The 16,667-nt window shown below is 42.5% G+C and overlaps 1 protein-coding gene across 1 annotated transcript in view; it reads right to left on the bottom strand.

Annotated features, from left to right (window-relative positions):
- Window positions 1–16,667, bottom strand: part of PAPSS1 (3'-phosphoadenosine 5'-phosphosulfate synthase 1) — a 99,381-nt gene that overhangs the window by 36,872 nt on the left and 45,842 nt on the right. The window contains exons 7-9 of the mRNA XM_039238788.1: window positions 15,016–15,127; window positions 12,747–12,952; window positions 8,941–9,076 (exon numbers count right to left, since the gene is read on the bottom strand). Of these exons, the coding sequence (XP_039094719.1) occupies window positions 8,941–9,076; window positions 12,747–12,952; window positions 15,016–15,127 (454 nt within the window). The remainder of the gene's footprint in view (window positions 1–8,940; window positions 9,077–12,746; window positions 12,953–15,015; window positions 15,128–16,667) is intronic.

Here is a 16,667-nt window from a genome sequence, read left to right as displayed (position 1 = left end):
TCTCTGCCCCTCCCCCACTTGCATTTGCTCACTCACCTGCTCTCTCTCAAATATAAACATTAAAAAAAATTTTAATTTAAAATTTAAATAAATAAATAAATAAATACTCCTGGCTTGTGCTGCTGAGTCAAGGTCCACTCCAGTAAACACCCCCACTCCCAGATAGTGTTTCCAAGAGGAGGGTGTGTTAGCACTGTGCTCATTAGCTTTTGTCCTCCTTAATCAGGAACAGGCATCTATCTTTGAATAGGGCCCCTGGGTGATACATCTCTGGTATGACTACTACATGCCTAAACTTCAATCAGGTCAAATCTGATTTTGTAAAATCACCATTTGGCAGGATTATTTATATGACAGGATGTGCAAAAGGAAATATATAAAATAAATGGTCTCAAAGACACATATTTCACAGATCCTTATAATTTATCTATGCAGGCTTTCTTTCCAAAAAGAATTAATCTAGCTCCACACTGGACATTTAACAGATAAAGTTAAGATGGATGACTCAGTAAAAATGCATTAGCAGCATATGAAGGACTTTACTGCCAAAATTTCTTCCAGGTAGAATTATTTCCTTACCGTCCACTCCACTCAGAAATCCGATGAACATCTGATCTGTCTGCCCATTTTTTCTTGCCAATATTACCATGTTTTTCCTAAACTTCTACTCAATCTCTTTTAACTATTTATCGATAAATTACACAAACGGCTTTAGCTGTCAGTTCCAAGCTGTATTTTCATCGCTACCATCTGGTTTCTCTGCTAGAGAACTTACCTGGATGAACGATATAATAGGAGTACCTGACCTACTGGAAGCTGACATTCCGAGGATACTGTCCCACCTAACACAACCCCAAATGCATCACTGTTACATTTTCCTTCATCAATTTTCATTAAGGATGAAAAAAAAAAAAACTTATGGGCCATTAAGGACCTGGGGCCACTAATATTTACAGCAACTTTCATTATGGCCCCATATCCTCATCCTCATTTTCTAAAGGACAATGATTTCCTTATTGTCACACCACAATTAGTGTCAAATATTTGCCTTTCTACTTGTAATTCTTTAGAGCTTAGTTTAAGACTGTTTTACAGAAGTCCATGATTTTAACTGTGCTTGAAAATAGGAGATGATATACAAGATGACTAAAATTTAATATTTACATTTATGAGTTCCATCTCTTTCTAGCCCTCTGTCCCCACATTCCTGGAAAAAGATCAGGAATTCTATAATCTAGATTTCTAGAAAGTACACTGCAAAGCTGCTGACACCATGCATAGAAGCAAACTTTTTCCATAAAGAGTTAAAATGGGAAGGAAAAAAAAAAAGAGTCAGAGTGAATATTTGAGGCTTCACAGGCCATGGAGGATTCTGCTGCATTTATGCCAACCCCGTCACAGTGGTGCGAAAACAGCCACAGACAATGGGTAACCAGTGAGTATGGCTGTTTTCCAATAAAACTTTACTTACAAAGACTGGTAGCAGGCCAGATTTGGCCTGCAGGCTGTTTAGTAACCTCTGATAGACAAATGCAATGTGGGTGGGAAGTCTAAAGAGCACTGCAACCAAGCTGACTGGTGGGAGCAAAAGTGTGAAGGCAGGAAAGCAGAGACACGTTGGGGTATGTCACTTCAAAGGGAAGACATTCATTCATTTTGTCAAAGATGGATCTAAAACCTGGCACAAGATTATTAGGTAGAATTTTGAATGCCAGGTTAGGAAGGGTGCAGTGTACCCAACAGGGACTGTGACTGAACCAGTCATGTTTCACAGAAAATGAGCCTCCACAGGACCACGCAGGGTTGATGTGGGAGAGGGTAGAGCAAGAGGAGAGATCGCAAAATCAGAAGACTGCTGCTGAGGTGCGTGTTCCCACCCTTGCACATAAAATAAAACTTCCACCAAACTCTTCCATCCATTCCACATACTTCATTTATTTCTCCCCCAGGATACTGACGGCCTCGTCTGACAGACACAGCCCATATGCTAGTGAATGGGGTGGCACCGTGGCAGTAGTGAAGACAGGCCTCTCCCCATCCCGTGGCCCCCATGCCTGAGGTCACCGAACACAGTTCCATGTCAGTGGCTCCTGAATCAGCATCCTCTGACTAAAACTCTCCCCTAAGCTCCAGATGGTCTCCCCCACTGCCTCCTAGTATTCTCAGGTGCTAGGGCACCTGAGTCTCCACCCCTGCTGGCCTCCCTGTAGGCCTCTAGGCCTCCTCCACTGTCCTGAGAGCACAGCACCACTACCCACCTCAGGGCTCTGGACTGTGTTCCCTCCCTCCTCTACCACGTGCAGTAAATCACTGTCCCCTGGTCTCAGCTCCACTTCTCCGCTACAGCTGCACACACCAGCCTTCACGGCCTCTTCACCAGGCGCAGCTATGAACTGGTCCCCCTCTCCCATCCAGACAGCCGCCAGGGCAGGCAGGGAAGAAACCAGTTTGGGACAGGAAAGAAACTGTTTTAGATATACCTTTCTGAGGTAACAACTGTGAAACTGGGCCTACCCCCAGGAGCTTACAATCTAGTCAGAGGAGAAGAAACGAACATTCACTGATTAATCAGAGGATAAACGTATGATAAAAGGAATATAGGTCTTTCAACTCCAACAGGGCATGACTACATCTTTGTCTTCAGAAGAGAAGTCTGGGGACAGTGTGAAGTATCAGGTGATGGAAGAAAAGAACAGGATGTACTTACTCAACCAATTCCTTCCTGCTGTTATTTAGTGAGTACGAAACTCCTGCCAAATCCAATAGGCACTTTCTTGTTTTAATTTTTTTTTTAATGTTTTATTTCTGAGAGAGAGACAGTGTGAGCAGGGGAGGGTCAGAGAGAGAAGGAGACACAGAATCTGAAACAGGCTCCAGGCTCTGAGCTAGCTGTCAGCACAGAGCCTGACGCGGGGCTCAAACCCACCAACCGTGAGATCATGACCTGCGCTGAAGTCAGGCACCCAACTGACTGAGCCACCCAGGCGCCCCACACTTTCTTATTTTAAAGGGTCCTGACCTGGAGTACCTGGGTGGCTCCGTGGGTCAAGCACCCAACCTTGGCTCAGGTCATGATCTCATGGTTCATGAATTTGAGCCCCATGTCAGGCTCTGTGCTGATAGCTCAGAGCCTGGAGCCTGCTTCAGATTCTGTGTCTCCCTTTCTCTCTCTGCCCCTCCTGTGCTCACACTGTCTCTGTCTCTCTCAAAAGTAAACAGTTAACAAAAATTTTTTTAATAAATAAAAACTAAAGGGTCCTGACCTCTCCACTGCTCCTGACAAAAAAATACCGACGCTGCTGCCTTCATAGCCTCAGAGCCTGTCAACCATGGCACCAACCTTTTCTATTTCATCTTCCTCTTGACCCTTTTAAGTAAAAATCATGAAACACTGAGGAAGTTTGGGGGGGAAACATCACCCACAAATGCACTATCCTAATGTAGCTATTTTGGTTGTTCTGCACCATCTCCTAGTTTTTCTCTCTCTAGAAACATTTTTTTTTACAAAGTTGTTATCAAATATGTATGTCGTTTTATATTCTGTTTGGCCATTTTGGTCTAATCCCTTGTTTCTGACATGTTGTAGTCCTCTTGGAGCAATAGGTTCATTGCTGGGCCCTATGAAGTTCTTTCTTTGCGTACTCATTCCAGAAAGTCACCGCTTCGCCTGGATTCAATTACTGTGCGCACACAGATGGCTTCTGTTAGCTGCATCTCTAACTCTGACCGTCCAATTCATCAGTTACAGAGACTTATTTATTACTGAAAGCATTTCAATACATATTGCTCATTACTGTCCCCCTCCTGTCAATCCTTCCACCTTCACTATGACTCAAGCCAAATGCAGATCTAGCTCCCAAAACCTATTCCTTCCATGTTTCATGTCTACGTAAAGGGACAACCCAGTAAAGCAAGTTCTCTCCCCTTCCTCTAGTCCAGGAGCCAACACACTATGGAAACAAGTACAGTCTGATCCCTTTCCTTCCAGCAGGTGGGAGGGGAGGAACGCAGAAGGTTCTCCTGAGCACGTGCTGACTTGTGACAGGGAAAGGAAATGGCAACCGCTAGCTCCTCCTGGTGATGGGAAAAGCATGAGCACCGACCCCTGGATTCATTCCTGTAGGACGCGGGGTTGCAAATGCGGATGTGGCACAAACAACCTGCCTCTCACCCTGCTGTGCGGCTTCTTAGCCCAGTGCCCACAGACAACTTCGGTTCCTGTGGCAGGGCTGTTCCGATCAACAGATGAGGTGAGGAGCAGGAAAGTGCTCCTGACTCCCAGTCACCCTTCCCCCAGATCTCTCCAAACAGTGTTCACTGCCCAGCCCAGAGTCAGAGCCCTGGTATGCATTCTAACCACTAACCCCAGAATTACAACATCTTCCTGCCTCCCTCCTTTCAACTTCTTCTCTGTAAAACTGTCCTACATGCAGCAGTAATTAATAAGTCTCCTCTCCCAGTCCCACCCAAGCTTTATTATCGGCCACTTTATCTACCCTAAAGCTCTAAAGGCATTTCTGACTTTCCCTAAGTCAATGGAGTAGCCGAACAAGAGTATAGACAGTAATTCTAGAGTTATCAGGGAAGGCTGTGTGTTGAATGTCTGTTTGTATGGAAGCTTTTTTGAAGACAGTTGGAAACAGGAAAGAGTCTGATTTCTCCTCCTTCCTCTGGACCATCATAAATTACTGGTCTTTCTTTTACTTAAACTGCTTAGGAGGGGGAAAAGAATCAATAAGACAGACAGGTCACTTGAGTAAACATGAACATATTAATTATCATTTTTCAAAAACTGGTGCTCTTACACCCAAAGTATGGCAGCAATAAATTCTTTTCCATTCCCAAGACTAGAAATGCTTTCAAATTATAGTTAAAAAAAAAAAAAGTTGAATATAAAGCTTTTTGCCAACTGGGCTCTGTCCTACGTGTTCTCCATTCTCCTTCCCGCCTAGTCCGCTGTGTGTGTCTGTGTATCTGTGTGTCAGGGACATGCGGGCTGCACTCCTGCCTCTGTGATGTGGGCGACACAAGCAGGCAAGCAGAGAACAGGGAAAGTGTGGGGGGCTCTTGGCCCAGCAGCACCCTGCATCAGCTCTGTGATTCTGGCCTCCATCCCCCTACAACTGGGGGGAGCATGAGGAGATTCTGGCCATAGCCCCTCCTCACAGCTCAGCTCCTCTTACCCAGCTTCAGAAACACCGTCTCCTTCCAGCACCCTCAGGAGGGCTAACACTATGCCAAGTTGCTAGTCTCTGGAGGCCTCAACACTCCTCCTGGGTTCCCTCAACCCTGACCACCCTTCTTCAAATACTTTGTTAAATGATGTTGACGCCCTCATTTGAGTGTGGCTTGACCTGACTGACATTGGCTCCCTGCACCCAACTTCAGATTACAGCATCTCTGGCTCACTGCCATTTATGGTCAAGAAAGTCTAGTGCCTTCACAGGCAAACTATCTGCTTCTGCCTCAGCCTTCTCATGTATTGTTCCCAACCGTGCCTAAAATATCCACCTTCCATCTCCATCCCTTCATTTAGAATAGTTTGTAGTTCAACAACTCTACAAAGCTTTCCCAGATTTCTCCAACACTGTGATGCCACTATCAGCCTGAAAGAAGTCATGTCAACTTGGTAATCCAATAAGAGAACAATATTCTGTGTGTAATAAATACTAACTGGCTCTCACTTGGCTTAAGTGAAATCTGTTCTTCCTTTACAAGATAGTGGTCAACCATCAGTGACTCAAATAACCTGCCCTCTGGGACCCTGTCACCTTGCAATCACTGATGTGGTTATGAGAAACCTCTCTATCCTTTCACGCTACAGAACAGCCTCAGAAAAACAAGAGTGATCATACTAATGAGCAAAAGACAATAGCCCACTATTAGGTAATCAAAATTCTTCTAAGATGCAGGAAGGAAAAAGAGGGAGTGGTAGGAAAACAAACCCCAGGTAAAAGAAAAATTAAAGATTCCATTTTCTTCTCTTGAACTATGTATGAGATACAGACACATCAGCAGAGGACTTATTAATGACCTCCTAAAAGACAGAACAAGAATTACAAAGGAAACTCTTGGGTCTGTTGTTTATTTGCCTTAGTCTAAAATGGAAAAGTAAACAAAATAATACTCCACAATCTTTGTTGTCTGATGTAAGGATAATTGGCTCTCAGCTACTTTAAACAAAGTTGCAATCACCCATTATGCAACAAATTCTCTAAACGACTTAAAGTGTTTGGCTCGCAGAGAAGAGTGTAAAACAGATGTGATATTAAAGACTCTAATTATAAATAATCCTTGATAAGACTCCTCATCAGTGCCAACAATTAATTTACTAACATGAATTATAGTTATAAATTCAAATTTTGGCAAAAAATTAAAGTAAATATGGTGGTCTCAGCAAGTTTTCCATTAAACAAGTTCTTGTTGGCCAGAAAAAAAAAAGCGAAAGCCTATATGTCTTAAACCATCAGATGATTCTGGTTGCAAATGAAAGAAGATCCAATTAGAAGTGTTTTAAATAATTCATGCATTCAGTCTTTAAATAAGAAATCTGGATAGAGGACTCCAGGACTGGATCAGAAACTCAGACAGTGTAAGACTCTTGTGGATTCTCATAGATACAAAATAGCTCCCAAAGCTCCAAACGTGGTATCCTTCCAGGACAGCATCCCAAGCAGGAAGAAAAAGGATAGGAAAAGAAGCCTCTGTCCTAAGCCCGTTTCTTGTCAGGAAGAGGAACGTTTGCCAGAAGCCCCTCTCTCTTACAGTTCAATGGCCAGAATGGACTTACACAAGGACCTTAAATTGCTTACTAAAGAGAATGAGGTGCCATCACTGACTTACAGCAGTCATGATACATTCCCCCATAACCGGGCCCAAAGCATGTTAGCAAAAAAGAAGAAAATCAGCTATCATACAGGCAGGCACCAAGTGTAGCATCCAAAGAAACTGCCGCTCATGTAGTTTCAGCCATGCTTCAAATTCAAAGATGAGTGAAGTTAAGGAGGGGTAAGGGGGAGGAGCCCTAATCTCATATACTGTACACGGGCCAACCAACTGTGACAAATGAGGCAGGCTGGACGGAACTGCACAGCCCTGAGCGCTGTGTGGCCTCCAGTTCTCTATTTATTTTACACTCTTATTCAAATATCAGCAAAGGACAGTACAGTTTAAGAATAAATAGATATTCGGGGCACCTGGGCTCAGTCAGGTGAGCATCAGACTTCAGCTCAGGTCATGATCTCATTATCATGGTTCGTGAGTTCGAGCTCCGCACAGAGCTCTCTGTTGTCAGTACAGAGACTACTTTAGATCTTCTGACTCCCTGTCTCCTGCCCTCTCTGCCCTGCTTCTGCGCATGCACGCACTATCTTTCTCTCTCTCTCTTGAAAATAATCATTAAAAAAAAAAAAGAAGAAACAGATATTCTTTCTCTAACCTTCATACAAATAGGTAAGACTAGCTTCAGACTCAGAAATTATAACACATTAACCTCTTACCAGGTGCCATTTATAGTGTCTTGAGCAACTTATTTCACTTTTTAAGATAAAATGTGTAGGGTACCACAGCTGTCCTCGTTTTAACAAGTGAAGGAAGTGAGCCTTAGCGAGGAAAGTTAATCTCTCCACAGCCACATGGCTCCTGGGTGGTGAAACAGGGGACAGCCCGACTACCACGAGCTGGAGTTCACAGGAGCGAAACACGACTCACAAAATGAGTACTGCTGCCCAAGCTCAGTAGTCACCTGGGGAGGGGGCTCCTGGTTAACAAACATGGCTCAGCAGCCTGCTAGTTCCTTACAAAGCAACCATTTACACCAGCCTTTTCTCAGCCACGTCCACTCCATTTCTACACAGAAAATATTTTAAAAGGCAGCAGCATTGCTTAGGGCTTAGCCCCTTCTGTAGTGGGTGAGAATTCATTGGTAGCATGACTTCAGGATGTTTCAAATTCTTCAGATCTTAAAAATGCCTCCCAAACTCTATAGTGAATGGCGGTCCCTGACGTGGAGGTTGAATTTGTGAGTGTGGGTGTACCAGTGTAAACACAGCATTTACCTAACTCTATGTAAAAGACCTGCTATTCATAAACTGTCAGATAAGAAAATCCCTGTCCCAGATAAGAAAGCGTTATAGAGCAATGAGGCGCCTGGGTAGCTCAGTCAGTTAAGTGTCTAACTTTGGCTCAGGTCATGATCTCATGGTTCATGGGTTCGAGCTCTGCGTTGGGCTCTGTGCTGACAGCTCAGAGCCTGGAGCCTGCTTTGGATTCTTTGCCTCTCCCCTACTCTCACTCTGTCTCTCTGTCTCTCTCAAAAATAAACAAACATTAAAAAAAATAATAAAGAGCAGCACCTATAGACTCTACTCATACTATCCCATTTCACTCTAATCCAGAAATCTGAAACATTATTAACCTACTCTTCAACAACTTTTCCTGTTATCTCCTTAACATCTCTCTCTTATACGCCATAAGCTCCGGTCTTATTTATTTATGGATCCTCAGCACTTGGCACCTGATATAAAGGGGCACAACACACATTTATTCAATGAACAGCAAACATGATATTGTTGCCCTATTATTTTCTGCAGTGATACTTCACACTCATAAGATATTCCAAGATATAAAGCACACTGATAAGAGTGAATTACTCAAACAACTTCTCTTCTATAGATGTATTCAGCTTTAGCATATGAGTTTTTTAAGACACAAATGAAAGGCCAATCTGTAATTGGCAAAACCAACTTCCAAATTACACCAATCTAAGAGAACTACATAGTTTGAATTAGATCAACTACCTCTCTGAGCACATTCCACTGCTACATTTACTCATCATTCTCTTTCACACTTCAGTAAGTATTGAAAAAAACCTTCCAGAACGTTCTCATCAAGCAGAAACTCCAAGCAGTCCCATGTTAGATAATTAGATCTATGTCTTACCAGCGTTCATATCTTTAAACTTCTGCTTTAGCTCAGTAGGAGTGAAACGATACTGATCAAGACCATCATTCCAGCGAATTCGGTCCAAGACTTGAAGATCTCCCCCAATCAGCCAATCTCCTTGTTCCATAACCATCTAAAGGGAAGAAAAAGAAATTTTTAAAAAAGAAACCAAGATGAAAATAAGAAAGTACATTTCCCTGACATGAGCTACATATACTTGTAAACTAAGACCGATTAAGGTAAACATGTTTGGCTTGTCAACTGAACTGGGATTACAGATGCATTAAAATTAGAATGTATTTGGGGCACCTGGGTGGCTCAGTCAGTTGAGCGTCTCTTGATTTTGGCTCAGGTCATGATCTCATGATTATGAGACCAAGCCCCGCATCAGGCTCCGTGCTAAAAATGGAGCCTGTTTGGGAGTCTCCCTCTCTCTCTAAAATAAAATTAACAAACAAAAATTAGAATGTATTTTATAATTTCTCAGAGGTCTTGTAACACAACTATGACATTTACAAAGGAAAGGCAAACAACATCAAAATAAGTAATTATGACTTGTTACATAACAAAAACATTCTCTTCATTGTTGTTGGATGCTATTGTCCAGAAACCTTTGTAACCCTGAGCCACCCCACCCTCTGTATTCTCCAATCCTAAACTTTTGGGCAATTAAGGCAATGATGATGGAGCTGGACAAATTCATACCTTCGGATCTCTACACCACCTCTAATTTCTCACTGCTTCACCCATGTTCTTTCCCTGCATCTGAGAGGAAGTATGTTACCTCTGAACCTGTCCATTTCCACAGCACAGCTCAAACTCACCCTTCCCTCCTCGGATTCAGTTTATGTACTAATAATGTACCTACACCACTGTAGTCCCTTCCTACCAGGTCTTCCTCTCTAGAAAGTCCCTCCCCATCCATCAAACCCTTCATTCAATAAATATTTATCAAGTAACTGGTACATGCCAGGGCCTTTGCTGAGCACTGGAAAACGCAGCAGAAAACAGGAGAAAGACCTTAGTCTAAGAGAACTTGCATTCTAGTGGGACAGAAGGAGCAGAAACCAGGCAAGTACTGGCTAGTGACAGGTGTTAAAGAGAAAATAACAGGGAGCAGAGTGAATGACATGTAAGAGAAAGGAGTCAGTAAAGATCTCTCTGAGGAGGGTGGCACTGAACCCGAGATGACTAAAAGGAACCAGCCATGAAGGTAAAGTATTTCAGGAAGAGGAGGAGCAAGTACAAAGTCCTGGAGGAGAAACAAAGGCCTGGAGTGTCTGTCCTTGAGAAGCGGACCAGGGCCAGGAAAGTCCGAGCAGGGAGAGGAGCAGAGGTACAGCGAGAGAGACCATGAGTTAGAAGGTCAGGGCTGGATCACTTCAGGCCTCACAGGCCACAGGAAGGCACTCGGGTTTTATTCTATTTACAACGAGCAGCCACTGGAGAGTTTCAGAGGGAAGACTGCCATGCTCAGATTTATATTTTTGAAGGCTCGCTCTGGCTGCTCTGAGAGGAGCGGAATGGTAGTGGGCACGAGGAAGCGGGATTCCAGCCAGAGCATGACTGGGATGGTCTATGCTGCAGACCTGGAGCTCGGACAGTACCAGTGCAAGTGCAGGTGGGATGGGGACATTCGGCACAAGGCCACCAGGCCAAGCTTCTTCAAGTACCACTTTGTGATGGTCTCATGCTCCCAGGCTGCCCGTGACCTCCACTCCTATCAAGGTAGAGCAGTGCAAAAGGCCTAAGACAGACTCTAATCCTGACTCCTAACTGGTGCCTCCGCAGCTCTGGGCAAGTCAAATCCAACTGAAGACTCCTCAGGATAAAGAAAACAACTGGTCTACCTCCAAGGATCACTGTAAGGATTACGGACCAAACGACAGAAATGTGGTTTAAAAAGCATAAAGCATAAATACATGTAAACCACGTGATGACTGAATATTTTAACATCTCAGGGTAGAATGCTAAGCCTTCTCTCTTCCCAAGGTCCTCTCTCCCGCTCAACAACCAGCCGTTCCTCAAAGGCATGGAGTTTTTGCTCCTCCTGCTCCCTAACACTGGAACTCTGTTTCTCACCATTCCCTCCTATGGAAATCCTGCTTGTTCCTCAAGGTTGCATACCCGGTACTAACCATCCTAACAAGCTGTGCAGATTACTCTAAATAAAAACGGCACCTACATCAGTAATTACTCTCTGCTATAGATTATGGAAGATGGCTTTGAATGCCCAAAGTCTTTAATTCATTTTTTTAAAAAAAATTTAATGTTTATTTTTATTTTTGAGAGAGAGAGAACGAGAATATGAGTGGGGCAGGAACAAGAGAGAGAGGGACACAGAATCTGAAGCAGGCTCCAGGCTCTGAGCTGTCAGTGGAAAAGATTGAACTCACAAACCATGAGATAATGACCTGAACTGAAGCTGGATGCTTAACTGGCTGAGCCACCCAAGCACCCCCCAAAGTCTTTAATTCAAATCAGACCCTTATCCCACTTATTAGCTGTATAATTTTGGTCAAGACGTTTATCTCCTGTAAGTCTTAATTTCTCCCTGTGTAGAATGGACATGCCACCCATCCTATAGCTTTGCTATGTGGTTCGAAGAATTTATACAAGCATGCTTTGTAAACCATGCTATATGTTATTAATAACTGCAGAATTTGGGGGCACCTGGGTGGCTCAGTCAATTGAGCATCCGATTTCAGCTCAGGCCATGATCTCACAGCTTGTGAATTTGAGCCACAGGTCGGGCTGCGTGCTGACAGCTCAGAGCCTGGAACCTGCTTCAGATTCTCTCTCCGTCTCTCTCTCTCTGCCCCTCTCCTGCTTGTGCACTCTCTGTCTCTCTCTCTCTCTTTTAAATAAACATTAAAAAAGAATCTTTTAAATAACTGCAGAATTTTAAATTTGAAGAAATATCTGACACCATCACTAGTTGAAATTCCTTACTTTCTAAAACAATATATCCCCCTATTTTAAAAGTTTACCACTTCTTATCCTTCATGGGATGATATTTAGCACATTGCCAGGATCTAAACAGATGTCATAAAACTTTTCTAGATAAAGCTACTAAAATTTCACTTAATTTCCTTAAAGCTCAAAGTGTACCTTAAAACAACAGAAATTTTACTTCAATAACAGTTCACATACCATACACAAAATACATGATGAGGCCCTTTGGAATGACTAAATGGATTTCAATGTCTTTGTGTCAGAGACAACATTCAACAAGAAGTCCAGATTAGATAAAATCACCCTGCCACGGGTTCCAACAGCCCCTGCCCTCAGAGCCCACCTGTAAGTACGAGATGTCTGCTCCACCATCAGCCAGCGAGCTCCAAGCCTACAGAATGTGCCCACTGTGTACATCAGCCATATAGCACCAAGCTCAGTGCCTAATGTAAAAGAGATTTACTGAACAAATATTTATCTGGACCAAAATGATAAGATCTTGGTTCATCACACTAACCTAAGACCCAGTGTCCTTTCTGTAAAATAATTTTTGAGAGAGAGAGAGGGAGAGAGAGAGAGAGTGCACCCACGTGCACAAACAGGGGAGGAACAGAAGGAGAAGGTGAGAGAATCTTAGGCAGGCTCCATGCCCAGCGTGGATTCGATCTCACAACTGTGAGATCTGAAATCAAGAATCAGATGCTTAATCGACTGAGCCACCCAGGTGGCCCCCATTCCACAAAAGATTAACAATTCCAACAGAAATAGTTGACCTGTGGGTAATGCCCACACTGCAGCACAAACATTACTGGCAAATCAAGATACATGCAGCAAGGTGGGCTCAGGACCTTGATGTAGGGATGGTTTTTGCAAGTCGTTCCCCACTGTCTGGCACAGCGCTCCTCCTTCCTGTGCTCAAAAAACTCGGGGTTGCGAAGAATAGCCACACGGCAGCCCTCATACATCAGAGCAAATGCTGTACAGCCGTCCAGCCTCTCTTTATCTTCATGAGTAGCCGTCAGAACTATAGGCACCGACAAGTTAATGACACCCCCTGCAGGGCACAAGACAATATAAAACACACAGCTTGGATGACTCAACGGGACTGAACATCCACCTTTCACTTCACAGGATGCTCTTCAAACAGTAAGAGAGGTATGATCCAGTGAAAGTACCTGTAACAGAAAATCAGGAGAGAGAACAACTCCCCCCATCCAAGAGGTTAAAAAAAAAAAAAAACAGCAAAAAATTAAGAGCATCAACACTGTGTAGCAATATACTTCTCACAATTCATGAAACGGTCTTCAGGGAAAAAAACTGGTATAAAATCACAGAAGTAAAAGAAACAGTTTAACAAGGAAGAATCAACTGGGTAAGCCTGGTGTCACCAAAATATACTGAGACTGTCCAATATTTGAATAAGACAAAAATGTCTCCAGGGCCTTTCTAGGAAAATGTAAATCTGTTCTGATAACTGTAATTTGAGTGGCAAGTTAAGTATACTCGAGTATGCCTGGGATCCTTGGGTCTCCTTGAGATAGGAAGACAAAAACACCCAAAACCCAAAAGGTTTTCTTATTTCTTGGTTTTTTATCAGCACTGAACTGGTATCAGTGATTACTGCCAAGAAACAAAGAAAGTGTGTCTATTTCAATCCAAATACATTGTCTTGTGAGGAAAAAAGCACATGATTCTTAGTTTCCAACCTTTCAAGCTCTAAAAGTTTTTTTTTCCCCCTACTCATTATGCCCAGGTTAGGAAAATAAAATGCACTCTCAAATTCATATGTGGATCTTATTTACATATTGGATAAAAGCATACTTTCTTGGAAATTATGGCTTGCCTTCTCTGGACAAAAGAGGTCAACAAAATCATTGATACTACTTGGTTACTTTAAAGTTACCATCACCAGGTACAGTTTATGGGTGGATTTGTAGCAAACACAAGGCTAAATCATTCCTAAGGATGCAATCCACAAAGACTTTGCCATTAGTTCCAAAGAAGAAAAGTCAAAAAGCAGTATTTAACGCTTACACTCTTGTGATACAAGTTTCTTGAGAAGAATGACTAAGAGTTACAATTTCTAATATCAATTTCACTCCTTAATTAAAAGAAATCACAAAGCAGAAAAACATGGTAGCAATTTTGTAGGGCTCGGTGATATTTAAAAATATTTTCTTTAATGTAACAAATTAATCTTACCAACAGTATACAAAGCTCTGGGTAGCTGAACTGTCAGTACAATATACTAACATCAATGTCTTTGGCAATTTTTTTTTTTAGTGTTTTAAAAGAGGAGGAAGAACCATCACTTGAACCATCTATTTCAAGCCTTCTTTGTTTTGTTTTGAAGATTTTAAGTATTCTTTTAATTTTAATTTTTGTTTTGAAGATTTTAAGTATTTTAAGTATACATCCAACTTGGGGCTCGAACTCACAACCCAGAGATTAGAGTCGCATGCTCCCCCGAGAGCCAGTCAGGTGTCCCTATTTCAGGACTCCTTAATTTGGACACCCTGATTCCTTATTAGAACACTCCAGCAAGCACCTATTTCAGAACAGCAAAATTCAGAATAGATGTATATTTTTCAGAGAAAGGTCTTCCATGATGACCAGGTGGATACAGCATAGGGAAACTCCATCTGCTTTTTAAATCCATTTTCAGCCCTAATCCCCAGTTTTCCCTTTTCCCTCTACAATAAATCACAATCCGAAAAAGAAAACAAAACAAAGATCTCACGGTTCACTTCAAGCATTCAGTACTAATATAACTTGGTCTTAAAATACTAACTCCAGGGGTGCCTGGGTGGCTCAGTCTGTTAAGCGTCCAACTTTGGTTCAGGTCATGATCTCACAGTTCTTGAGTTCGAGCCCCACGTTAGGCTCTGTGCTGACAGCTCAGAGCTTGGCACCTACTTCAGATTCTGTGTCTCCCTCTCTCCCTCTACCCCTCCCCCATTCACGCTCTGTCTCTCTCTCTCTCTCAAAAATAAGTAAAACATTTAAAATGCTATCTCCATTAAAGACATCACCACTACTTTTTAGAAGCAGTGATGAACTTGTGCCACTGTCTAACTGCTCTTTCATACTAAATGTACCACTGAATGTAGGTCTTACCATCCAGGAGACAATCAAAGTGAAGGCACTGCAAGTACTCCCTCTCTCTCATAAAGCCGTTCAGGGGGGTTGCCCAACCTTCTGCCAAAACCTGCACCCACTGCATATCCACCTAGTAAATGAGACAGCAAAGGAAAACGTTCTACTTCATTCACATATGAACAAAAGAAGTAACAACCTTTAGAAGTTTAATTTGGAAACAAACACCTCAAGAAGGATTACAGATTATACAAACCTAATAAAGATTAAGGGCACTAGGAAAATGTGCATCTCTCTTAATAAATGTGAATAACATTAGTCTTCAAAGCATTTCTAGTAAGGATAACATCTCCTAAACTAGTAGTTCTCAAACTTTAATATGTTAGAAAAAACCCTGGGAAGGCCTTTATTAAAATAAAGATTTGTTTCACCTCCAGAGGTTCTACTTCAATCGCTTTGCTGTAGGGGCCCAAGAATGTATATTTTTAATAGGTTCCCAGAAAATGCTAAATGATAGTCTGGAAGTTATACTTTTACAACCAATGCCTTAAACTAAAACAAACTTTATGTAAAAATATTCACCAAAACAAGTGCCTGACCAGTGACAGGGCGCACTTCATTCTACAAAGATCGTATTATTTCTTGATCTTTAAGATTTCTAGCATATCCTACCAGAACGTTAAGGAATTGATGGACTATGTATCATTATCAGAAGCTGGACATGCTCACTGTTTAACTGTGGGTGCGCGCATGCGTGCAGTTGCTCTCAAATGAGAAAAGATAAAGCACCTGGTCAAGTAGTATGCAATAAAATTTAGCTTACTATTTATTCCCAAAGTATGTTGGCAATGTGTTCCACGACACAATCAAATAACAGGTATTCCCCTCCTGTAAGTCACAGGAAAAATTATATGCACAGACCAAATTGTTTCACTTACTTTCAAGTTTTCCTCTTATCAATTATTTCTAAACCTTGGACAGTGGCCACTATTTGTCTCTATTGGAATTAAATTCTAGATGGTATGTGTTATGGGCTGAATGTCTGTGTCTTCCTCAAATATACTGAAGCCCTAATTCCCAATGTGTCTGTATCTGGAGATGTGACCTATGAGGAGGTGACAGGTTAAATGAGGTCATAAGGGTGGGGCCCTAATCTATCAGGTCTGGTACCCTAACAGGAAGAGGACAGGACACCAGAGCTCACAGCTGTCAGCAAGCCAGGAAGAGAGTCTCACCAGGAACCCTATCAGCCAGCACCTTGACCTTACGCTTCTCAACCTCCAGATCCACGAGAGGGGTAATTTTTGTTGTTTAATCCATCTAGTCTATAGTATTTGCTATGGCCCCCAAGGTAATATACTCTCCGACTTAAGATGGATTTTTTAAAAATTAATTACTTTTCCTAACTGCCTTGCAAAGAATGAGCCCCTACATTAAAAGAGCTGCTGTGTTTCTGGGTTGTAGAGTTTGACTGCCCCGGATTCACATGCATTCATTCTCATTCCCTGTGTGTGTGTGTGTGTGTGTGTGTGTTCATTCCATGCAAAGTGTGACAATGACAACGTCTGTTCCTTTGCGACAGTCACCTTCCTACATGGCTCTGTTCTCCGACTCTCCCTCTCTGCTCCTCCAGAATGTCATGGCTTCTGGTCAGAGACCCAATCCCATAAAGC

Source organism: Hyaena hyaena, unplaced genomic scaffold (assembly GCF_003009895.1).
Source record: "Hyaena hyaena isolate Hyena2069 unplaced genomic scaffold, ASM300989v1 scaffold_146, whole genome shotgun sequence".
Taxonomy (NCBI): domain Eukaryota; kingdom Metazoa; phylum Chordata; class Mammalia; order Carnivora; family Hyaenidae; genus Hyaena; species Hyaena hyaena.
This window is presented reverse-complemented; position numbering and strand designations above follow the sequence as displayed.